Source organism: Amblyraja radiata, chromosome 2 (genome assembly GCF_010909765.2).
Source record: "Amblyraja radiata isolate CabotCenter1 chromosome 2, sAmbRad1.1.pri, whole genome shotgun sequence".
Lineage (NCBI taxonomy): Eukaryota > Metazoa > Chordata > Chondrichthyes > Rajiformes > Rajidae > Amblyraja > Amblyraja radiata.
The window spans coordinates 17,501,142-17,513,379 of NC_045957.1; the positions used below are offsets into that span (position 1 = coordinate 17,501,142).

Below are 12,238 nucleotides of genomic sequence, written 5' to 3' on the forward strand. Positions count from 1 at the left end.
ACACACATCAATAAATTAGAATAAAGAACAGTACAGCACAAGAAGGGGCCATCTGGCCCACAATCTGTACCAAACACAATGCCAATACCAGCTCTTACCTACCTGCACATGGTCCATATTCCTCCATTCCCTGCATACACATATGCCTATCCAAATGTCTCTTAAATTCCAATAACAATTTAGATAGCCGGTGTACTCTCAATCTGAAGTCTATGTCAAATTATGCTCACTTGAATTGAAATTGTGTAAAAGTTGTGCTTGCGGTCTTATTAAAATAATTTGATTCAAACCAAAAGTGATAATTAATTTTAAAAGATAATCATCATCATGCTGACCATACATTGCCATGTTGGTAAATATAAAATGCTATATACTTTAACAGTAAAAAATAAAGTTACTTCTGATCCTTATAACATTCTTGAAATTTTAAGGAATACTTTGTAAAATGTGATGCAAGGTAGCAGAACAACTGTTCTGGCGTTCAGGTTATACAGCAGAGTAGAAACAATTATATGGTTAATATTACCATATATCAATAGAAATTTAAATTATAATCTGTAGGGATTATGTTTGATGAGACATTCACTTAAATCTGTATGGCAACTCATTCCCATTTAATGTGCTTTTTAATCAATGAAACATTAATACCATATGTGGTTAATGATTAAAAACACATTGAAGTATTAAAATAAAATTCCCAGTCTTCTTTATAAATCATTTGAATTTTTCAAATCTCTGAATATTTGACATAGTTAAGAATCATGACATGTGACAGCAGCAAGTTCAACTTTGTGGAAGAATCAGTGAGCACAGACCTCCTGGAGAATGGTTCCTGTAGATGCCGCTACTGGTAAGTATGAAATGGACAATAAATAATTTTGAACACAATTCAAATGTCTGTTTATTTTAGATATCATAACTAACAAAACGTTTCACTCCAAATTTGATTAAAAAGGAAGCCGATGGCTGATCCAGTAATTTAAAAAAAAATGTACACATTATAAACATATAGGACTAGAGCTCCCAAGTAAATTAGGGTTGTTTTGAATGGAATTTCTGACATTTAGCCATTTAATTGGCAATTTCTGGGACTTCACACATATATCCTTGAATGTGATAAATTACGTATATGTCATCAAATCTAGAATGTTCTAAATATATTCAATCAGTTAACATGGTAAATTGATGGACTCAGAGAGAAAGCATTTAAAGCAGGAAATCATGGTTTGGTTTTTGCGTCAGTTTAGAACTATCACGGACTCCACTGTTTTCAATTGGGATTTAGGGCTGTGGTTATGAGACAGAGAAGGCAGGTTGAGTTATTTTTTTGTTCAGTTTAATAGTTTAAACTATGTATTAGATTAATTATTTTAATTGTCTGTAAATATATAATTCAATCTACTTTCAATGGCAAGTTAATATTTATTAAATAACGACCACTTTTAGTAGCTTTTCAATCTTTCTGAACGCCAAAGAAATATAGAAACTCAGTAAAGCTTCGACTGTTGGCAGAACCAGGTGTGGGGTTTTACCAGCTGACAAAAGCTTTCAAAGGAATTTCAGTCATGGGACTTCCTCACTGCAACATAGGAAGCCCAACCACTAACCACTGCCCAGGCCACACAACTGGAGTCCAGGAGGTTTCAAGCCAGTAAGCTGGACCCACATTATCCAAAACATTACCAGCAGGTCTTAGCCAGCAAGATTCATCCTATAAATAAGCTGGCACTTCCTAGGCATTATATGTGTTTTACTGGGCATAGCCATTGTACATATTATTCCAGATGATAAAATTTATATAGGTTATTGAGGGAAACAATGCTGACTCGGCTCAGTGGTGCCACCTGTGCCTCAGCCACATGGTCATGGGTTCAAACATTATACAAATTGTTAGCACATAAACTAACCAAACAAACCTGGCCATTGCACTTGAACACCTACGCTCAGTTTGCCTTGGCCTAGGCGATCTCCTGGTTGCTAAACATTTGAACTGCCCTTCCCATTCTGACCTGGGCCACCTCCATTGTTAGAATGAGAGCACACGCAAATTGGAGGAACAGCATCGCATATTTTGCTTGGGCAGCTTACAATCCAGCGAGTTGCTTACTACCCAACCCCCCCCCCCCCCACCATCAGAGATACAGAGATGCTGCCTGACCTGCAGAGTAACTCCAGCATTTTGTGTCTATCTTATAGAATAGAATCTTTATTTGCCACGCAACCAGGGTTGGTGGTATTTGGGTTCGGTACATGATGGTACACTGCTTTAGTCACATTAACACATGTAACAACACAGATCATAGTAATAAAGTGCATCCATACCACATCACAAATCACAAATCTCACCAATTTTAATCTCACCTAGTTTATATCTTCAGTATAAACCAGCATCTGCAGTTCCTACCTACATAAATCTGGCTATTATCAGGTACTGCATTTTTGAAGCTGCTGCCTGTCAACTAAGGCATTAGCCAAAGGACCTCATATTTCCCCTTAGATACATAAAATATTCCATGACACAATTCAAAGAGAAACAATGGTACCTTCCTATTTCCTAGCTACTACTTATCCCCCAAACTGCATTACAAACGGCAGCTACATTTCCCTACCATGCAATACTAACTAAATTTCAAATGTTATACATTAGTTGTAAAGTGTGTTGAGATGCCCCAAGGCCACACAAGAGGCTGAAAAAACAAAACGTTTATTTTCTCTATTAACTTCATTTGATTTTAAAGGCCTTCAAAACAGCTGCTACATTGAAAGGAATGTGTTTAAAACATAACAAATATAACAGTGATCAAAAAGTTTTTTTAAAGTTTAGCAATCTTGGTCATGTTAGAAATCAACTCTACTGCAGAATACAATCCATAAGTATTGTAAATTCCAATTATTTTGAGTATAAGCATTAACTGAAGAAACTTACCAATAGAAATTGTGTAAACTCTGGATAATTTAGCTGCATTTTCTTATCCTTTCCAAAATGGAGATCCACAAATTCAGAATTCCAGTTAAATGGTATACGCTGATGGATTGCAGTTTGGCTAAATATTTCCTTGATGTCATCTATACATTATAATAAAATAAATGGATTCATGTAAATTTTGTGGAGAGAGAAATCATGCTACCTGTAATTGAAGAGACAAATAACTTCACCATTATTCTCCAAATGATGAAAGGTCAATCACCTGTCAAACTAAACGTATCTGTGATATTCATACGCCATGACTTGCGTTAAATACATTTGCAATTTACCTATCAAATTCATGGCTGAACAATATGCAGCCTTACTCCAGAAAAATGATACCTGACAATTTTCATCAAAACATCAAAAGAATTTGGAAGCTGCTGGAAATAATGTACTCCAGCAAAACTATACTTAGAAAAATATCTATTTTATATATATCAATGACAGAATACATTAATTCATCAATCATAGAAAAACAGGACTGCTTTTCATTATTTTGAATTGAAGGTGCTGTAAATATGTGTCAACTTTTTTAGTGATCATATAGTTTTGAATCTGCACCCTAGAAATGTAGCTGGAGAATTTATGTAGCAAGTTCCCCTGATCTACTTACATTTTGACGATATAGATGTACATATATATGAAGCATAAAACCTTCATTACATGTGGCTACTCTTTTTATTTTGATATTCCAATAGATTACCTGCCCACAAATCTGATAGCATGATACCGTTTTCAGCCACTAAATTAGTGGGTAAGCTTCAAATGCCATGGAGAGGAAACACCTACTTATTACTCACCAGGAACTGGTGACATGCAACCATTGGTTTGCTGGCAACTGGGCTCAGGCATGAAAGTGGAGCTATGCCCACAATATATGGAAATAAGATGACCCGCATGTATGCCTCCCAGTACAAAAACTGGGTTCCACTATGTTAAAGAAGATTATGTTTACACAAAGGGCCAAATGAAAGGACTGCTGCTAATCATTGTCTAGACACAGGCTCAATTCCCATCTGCTCGACCCCATCATTGCAATCAACTTCCATTATAACTACCCCACTTTAATTAAATATCCCCTTGCTGTCTTCCCCACTCTGATGTAACTTTCAAACCTAAACCTGAATCTCCCTAAACCTCTCCCCAAATCCACCAGCCAATTTGTTATTTGAAACCCGAATCCTTCGCAGAATCATTTAAACCAGATGTAGATAGGTAGCAAGGAGTGAAAAGTTGCTGTACATTGATGAGAATATAAAGTTAAGGCTACATTCAAATTGACCATGATCTTATTAATGGCTGATCAGGCTTAAGGTGCCAGATAATTTACTGCAGCTCCTTGTATATTTCTTCCCTACTGCATAACCTTTCAATCTTAACTGCAAGCCAGTCAATTTCTAGAGCCATGTTGTTTACTGTATTCAGAAGGAGAAGACGTTACATTAATTAAAACACATTCATCTTAAAATTGCTTGCAAGTCGTCAGTTAGTTTCACAGGAAGTAATGCATTTTTTTCTGTTTAAATGCAGAATTTGTATCTTAGTGCAGAAGATACACAGCCAGATTTCGCACAACGAATACAGGGAAAGCCGTAACATTAATAGTCTTTAAATAGAAAACCTAGAACACTTAATCTTTTAAACCCCATGGATTTTCATTATCAACTTTTATGTAGTCATCAATACTTAACAGCATGTACTAACATCTTACAACATTTTTGTCACACAGGTGCAGCAAGAGCTACTGAAATCTTCTTTCAGAACTGACTTTTACAAACTCTTTAATTTGTTTCACATTAACCTTTTGAATACAGTAACCTTTTCGCAATAAAACTGCTCTAGGACAGAACTAACAAAATGAAGTTAAACAGATGTATATTTGTAAAGATACAAATAAAGTTACGGTTCAAAAAAAGACATGGACTGAATATGAAATAATTGAAACATAAATTTACAAGTAAAGCTAACAAGCAGAGTAAACGCTAGCCAAATAAACCTATTGGACACTCTTAAGTATTAGCATATGAAGGCAGAAATGTATCACAATTAAAAATTAAAGAAAATTTTGCAAATTGTTTAATATCCCAAACATAGATGCAGAGCGAGAAAAACATTCTCGTTTATTGATAAACAGAAATATCTAGAAACAATCCATACGAATACGGTTTATGCCAACTTTTCATTAAAACATTAAATGCAGTTTTATATTCTAAGCATGGAAGTAGTTATAAATATCTAACTGTGCAGATGCAGGTTTTCACATTAAAGAACTGTAAATCAATGTGATGTAGCAATAATTTGCAGCTACCGTGTAACCCTTAATTAGTGTTCCAAGGTTTATGCCATGATTGTGTATTACATTTCAGACATTAAATCGTATATTCTGTTCACTAATATTGCCTGCATTTAATTAAAACATGCCTGTCACTGTGTTTCTTCCTGCACTGCGGACATTTCTTCATTCCGGTTGACACCACATTACAAGATACATTTGCTCAGTACATTGTAAAGAGATTCAGAGAGAAATTGCCAAGACTGGAGTATTTTTTACAACATGGGCTTGAGATGCTTTCTTTGGAATACTGGAGGCTGAGGTGAGATCTAATTGAATTGTGTAGAATTTTGAAAGACATAAATAGAGTTGATAAGAATGACCTATTTCTGTTAGCAAAGGTTAATAATGACCATATGCGTAGCTGAGCAGTAGAATTGGGGTGGGGGTAGTATCCAATGAGATGGAGGTGATGGGGATAGGAAGAGTATAAATATATGTTTAATGTTTGGTTCACTCAGTGGGCCAAAGGGCTTGTTTCTGCACTGTATGATTACTTACTAAGGAAGGGTTAACTATGAACTATGCAGTACCATAAGATTTTACCTGCTGTTTATATCATTATGGGAATGATACTATGAACTATCCCTACAGTACAAGCGAATGTATTAGAGATAATGGAAGGAGGTACTATAGAACATAGAACAGTAGAGCAAAAATAAAAGTCCCTTTAGCCCCTTTAACCTCCCGAAGTGCAACTCACACTTGCTTGGATCCATCTGCCGTTTCCCCACCCATTTCTGTAGCTGATTTATATTCTGCTCTATACTTTGACAACCTTCCTCACAGTCCACGACCCCAGCAATCTTGCTGTCACCTGCAAACCTACTAACCAGCCTGTCTACATTTATGTCCAAGTCACTTATATATATCACAAACAGCAGAGGTCACAGCAAACATCTCTGCGGAATTCCACTGGTTATAGACCTTCAGCTTGAATATTGTCCGTCCATCACAATCCACTGCCTTCTATCAGAATCCATATGACCAAGTCACTGTTAATTCCATGTATGGTAATCTTCTGGATCAACCTACCATGGGAGACTTTATCAAATGCTTTACTAAAATTGACCCTCATTGATCACCTTTGTCATCTCTTCAAAAGATTCAATCATTAGTAAGACATGTACCATATACAAAGCCATGCTGACTGCCCCTAATTAACCCATTCTCTTTCAAATGGGAGTAAATTCTACCCCGAAGAATCCTCTCCGATAGCTTCCCTACTACTGTGAGGCTCACCGGCCTTTAATTCCCTGGATTCTTTCTACTAAGTAGATTTGAGTATAGGAGCAGGGAGGTTCTACTGCAGTTGTACAGGGTCTTGGCGAGACCACACCTGGAGTATTGCGTACAGTTTTGGTCTCCTAATCTGAGGAAAGACATTCTTGCCATAGAGGGAGTACAGAGAAGGTTCACCAGACTGATTCCTGGGATGTCAGGACTTTCATATGAAGAAAGACTGGATACTCGGTTTGTACTCGCTAGAATTTAGAAGATTGAGGGGGGTTCTTATAGAAACTTACAAAATTCTTAAGGGGTTGGACAGGCTAGATGCAGGAAGATTGTTTCCGATGTTGGGGAAGTCCAGAACAAGGGGTCACAGTTTAAGGATAAGGGGGAAATCTTTTAGGACCGAGATGAGGAAAACATTTTTCACACAGAGAGTGGTGAATCTCTGGAATTTACACAAACATCCATCTCAGCGCATCTCCTCCTCGCTGTGATGGAAGGCAAAGACTTATCTCTCCTCTGCACTCCCCATTCCCCTCCCGATGTTTTAGGACCGAGATGAGAAAAAAAAAATTCCCACTGAGAGTGGTGAATCTCTGGAATCCTCTGCCACAGAAGGTAGCTGAGGCCAGTTCATTGGCTATATTTAAGAGGGAGTTAGATGTGGCCCTTGTGGCTAAAGGGATCAGGGGGTATGGAGAGAAGGCAGGTACAGGATACTGAGTTGGATGATCAGCCATGATCATATTGAATGGCGGTGCAGGCTCGAAGGGCCGAATGGCCTACTCCTGCACCTATTTTCTATGTTTCTATGTTACTACCCTACTTAAATAAAGGAACACATTTAGCTACTCCACAGTTCTCCAGGACCTCACCTGAGGCTAGAGACACATATCAGATGTGAATTTTATCCAATAACAGTTGCTCCCAGTGTACCCTCCTGAGCTCCTGCCTAATTGTTTGCCGTACTCTGATTTAGTAGCTTCCCGCAAGGTCCAGGCTTCCCCCTATTCAAAATAATTAAAAAAATTATAGAGTTTTGATCACTATCGTCAAAATGCCTTCCACTGAAATTCCACTCACCTGGCCAGACTTATTTCCCAACACAAGGTCCTATATTTCCCTTCTCAGGTTAGGCTATCCACATTCTGTTTCTAGAATCATTCTGAGATACACCTCCCAAATTCTGCTCCGTCTAAGGCTTTGAGTCTGAGCAAGTCCCAGTGATAATTGGTAAAGTTAGTCATCTACAAAGACAACCTTGTTGTTTTAGCATCTTTGAGTAATGTCTACATATCTGTTCTTCTATCCTTGCTATTGGAGTAAAATCCCATTAGAGTGTTTGCAGCTTCCTTCTTTCTAAGCTCTACCCATATCACCTCAGTGGACAAACCCTCCAGTATGCCCTCTCTGAGTGCCACAATGACAGTTTTCCTGATGAGTAGCATAACTCCTCCACCTATTCTGCCAACCTCTCGATCATGTCTGAAACATCTAAACCCTGCAACATTCAGCTGCCAGTCGTATCCCTCATGCAACCATTTTTCCGCAATGGCCACACCATCAGTCGCAAGCACTGATCCAGGCTCTACATTCATGTCCCTTCTCTACACTACGTGCATTGAAATAAACACACTTCAGCGCATCAGTGTCACAGTGTTCCTTCACCTCTCCATGCATGTCCTTCCTAGGACTTACTGGTCCGAACCTCTATGTTCCCATTGTTCTAATTTCAGAATTACTACTCTGGTTCCCACCTCCCTGCGTCTCTAGTTTAAACCCTCCCGAGTAGCACTCACGAACCTCCCTGTAAGGATCTCGGTCCCCTCCAGTTTAGATGCAATTCGTCCCTCGATGAAAGTAAGCATGCAGGTACAGCAGGCATTGAAGAAAGCGAATGGCATGTTGGCCTTTATAACAAGAGGAAACGAATATAGGAGCAAAGAGGTCCTTCTGCAGTTGTCAGAGCCCAGGTGAGACCACATCTGGAGTATTGTGTGCAGTCTTGGTCCCCTAATTTGAGGAAGGATATTCTTGCTAGTGAGGGAGTGTAGCGTAGGTTTACAAGGTTAATTCCTGGGATGGCGGGACTGTCATATGCTGAGAGAATGGAGCAGCTGGGCTTGTACACTCTGGAGTTTAGAAGGATGAGAGGGCATCTCATTGAAACATATAAGATTGTTAATGGCTTGGACATGCTAGAGGCAGGAAACATGTTCCCGATGTTGGGGGAGACCAGAAGCAGGGGCCACTGTTTAAGAATAAGGAGTAAGCCATTTAGAACGGAGACGAGGAAACACGTTTTCTCACAGAAAGTTGTCTGTGGAATTCTCTGCCTCAGAGGGTGGTGGAGGCAGGTTCTCTGGATGCTTTCAAGAGCTAGATAGGCCTCTTAAAATAGCAGAGTGGGGATATGGGGAGAAGGCAGGAGCGGGGTACTGATTGGGGATGATCAGCCATGATCACATTGAATGGCGGTGCTGGCTCGAAGGGCCGAATGGCCTACTCCTGCACCTATTGTCTATTGTCTCCTATACAGGTCACCACTGCCCCAGAAGAGATGCCAGTGATCTAAAAATTGGAATCCCTACCCCCTTCATTTGTCCTATCTTCCTATTCCTACCCTCACACGGACCGCCGTGAGCAACATCTCCGGGCTGCGGGTTTGCGGAGCGGAGAGACGGCGTGCGTAGAGGCGGCAAGGCGGCAGTGACGAGAGCGGGCGCCGACTTTTTCATCTGGAGCCTAGGAGCTCCAAACCGGCGCGGCCTTGTCGGCTTCGGCAGCCGCGGGCTCCAACCAAGAAGCGGCCGTTCCAAGTGGCCCAGCCGCCGAAAAGACTCTCCCGACGCCGGGGCAAGACCACCCGGTGAGAACGGCCAGGGACATCGGGCCTCCGTAGAGGCAATTGCGGTGGCCCCAATAGGCCTGACTTTGGGGTGAACATGGGGTGGGGACTGGACATTGTGCCTTCCTCCACAGTGCTATCCACTGTGGGGGGATGATTTTTTTTTGTCTAACTGTAGTCTTGTAGGTCTGTGTCCAAGATGGCTGCCGTGAAGGGAGAGTGGACGCTGGCACGAATTGGTTGCCGCTGCTCTCTCTTCACACACTCCAACCCCTTAAGAGATTTTCTGTTTTTGGATTGAATTCTGTTTTTAATTTGTGTCATTGTGATGTCTTTAATTACTTGTTTTACTCCGATTATATGTTTTTATTCCGATTGCTATGTAAGGTGTCCTTGAGATTTTGTATGAAAGGCGCCCATTAAATATAAAATTTATTATTATTATTATTACTAGCACTAGGCACTGAGAATAATCTGGAGATTATTACACTCGGGGTCCAATTTTTTTATATTCTGCCTAACTCCCTGTATTTACTTCGAAGGATCTCATCTCTTTTCCTACCTATGCCATTTGTGCCAATGTTCACAAAAACTTAAAGTTGCTTGCTTTCCCCCTTGAAAATGTTCAGCAACCACTCAAAGAGATATCCTGGACTCTGACACATGGGACGCAAAACAGTCTTGGGGTCTCATTTTATGTCCCCCCAAACTAACAAGTCTCCTATCACAATGGCTGTCTGACTTTTCCCAACCCGGCTAAGCCGCAGAGCCAGGCCTGACTCCGCAGACTGGACCACTGCTGCTGCTGCTCTTCCCTGGCTGGTCCTCTCCTACAACAGTATCCAAAGGAGCATACCTCTTGAGCGAAAGCCTCAGTACTGCTATTACCCTCAACATATCCTTTCCCCAAACACGAATGCTCCAATTGACCATTCCGCAAAAACCTCCCTTTCTTTAATTGGTTGCTTTCTCTTCCTAACCCAGGTACAAGTCACTCATTAATTTGTAATAAATTGTAAATGATAATAGTCACTAAACGTAGGAAAATGATTGTTCACTAAATGTAGGGAAAAAATCCTTTAAAGTAAAGAGAGAATATCACTATTTATTAAATAAAATAAAATTTGAATGGAAATCAACAGGGATCTGTTAACATTGGTAATTATTTCAAATGTGACCGATTGTTAAAAAGATTACACTGAAACTTTGTCCTTCACCCTTCATCATTGACATTCTGTCTAAATTCTTGTATGACATTACAAGAACCATTATAAAGTTCAGGAACAGTTTCTTTCCCTCAACAATGCACAACTCTTATTACAAACGTATCTCAGCAACGATGTACTATGGATTTTCTTTAGTTTACATACATTAGTTTACACTATTATGGTCTAGTTATCTAGTTTTGCTGATACTTTATTGTATTATTGATTATTGGATATTTAATCATTGTGTAATTTGTTGATGTGCCTATAAAGCTGCAGAAAGAATATCATTGTTCTGTTCTGGTGCATATGGCAATTAAACATGTGATTTACAAAAGTTTTCAGTCTTGCCTTCATCTCTATTATGTTCCCAAAACCATTCTATCAATACGCACCAAAACTGATTGCTCCTCTGCCATTCTTGTCAAATAGCTGGAAAATAACTCTGTATAAGGCATCTGGTGTACGCAAAACTGACTCAAATGAAAAAAATTCTTGAAAGGTGATCAACCTATAAGTAAAATGCAAACTGTTACTGAAGTGCTAGTAAGAGCCTTTCATTAAAGTTGGGGGCGGTTAGCAAACTCTCAAATAGAATATTACAACACTTCTGTAACACTTCAAGCCGCAGGAAACTTTTGACAACCCGGTGGAGATACATTATTTTGCAATGATTTCAGACATCTCCTGCTAGTAGACCTTTTACTTTATTGAAGTAAAATCTATTTAGGACTAATTTATATAAAACAAATCAAATTTATATTGAAACTACTTGTGATGTGTGCGAAAAAGAAACAAGTTAGAGTGGAGGGCAAGGCAGGCAAACATAAGTAAGCTTGGATGACAAGGAAAATTGAGGCATTGGTCAAGAACAGCTGGGATCAAGTGTATCACTGGAAGAGTTTCGGTAACTAAAGAACAAACTCAATAGACAATAGGTGCAGGAGTAGGCCATTCGGCCCTTCAAGCCAGCACCGCCATTCAATGTGATCATGGCTGATCATCCACAATCAGTACTCCGTTCCTGCCTTCTCCCCATATTCCCTTACTCCGCTATCTTTAAGAGCCCTTTCTAGCTCTCTCTTGAAAGTATCCAGAGAACCTGCCCGCACCACCCTCTGAGGTAGAGGAACATGGGGCAGTCAATGAAAGTGTCAGGAGCAGTCAGTAATATGATTGAAGAAGTGCCTAAGGTACTATCGTGTCTGAAGATAGACAAATCTCCCAGGCCTGATCAGATATATCCTAGGAAATTGTGGGAAACTAGAGAGAAAATTGCAGGAGCCCTGGTTGAAATTTACAAGTTGCCATTAAATACAGGGGAGGTGCCGTAAGACTGGAGGGTGGCAAATATTGTGCCTCTATTCAAGAAAGGCTGCCGGGAAACTGCTGGGATTTATAGGCCAGTGAGCTTAATATCTGTAGTTGGAAAGTTACTGGAGAGTATTCCGAGGGAAAGGATATACATCATTTGTGCCTGGAAGGTCATGTTTAACTAATCTTCTTGAATTTTTTGAAGATGTTACTCGGGAAATTGATGAGGGTACAGCAGTGGATGTTGTGTATATGGACTTCAGTAAGGCCTTTGACAAGGTTCCTCATGGAAGGTTGGTTAAGAAGGTTCAATGGTTGGGTATTAATGGTGGAGTAGC

General features: G+C 39.7%; 1 protein-coding gene across 1 annotated transcript in view; it reads right to left on the reverse strand.

The window, feature by feature from the left end:
- The window catches only part of LOC116984838 (calcium-binding mitochondrial carrier protein Aralar2-like), an 89,133-nt gene that overhangs the window by 41,386 nt on the left and 35,509 nt on the right, over positions 1 to 12,238 (reverse strand). Inside the window, exons 4-5 of the mRNA XM_033039258.1 lie at positions 10,982 to 11,097; positions 2,927 to 3,066 (exon numbers count right to left, since the gene is read on the reverse strand). Of these exons, the coding sequence (XP_032895149.1) occupies positions 2,927 to 3,066; positions 10,982 to 11,097 (256 nt within the window). The remainder of the gene's footprint in view (positions 1 to 2,926; positions 3,067 to 10,981; positions 11,098 to 12,238) is intronic.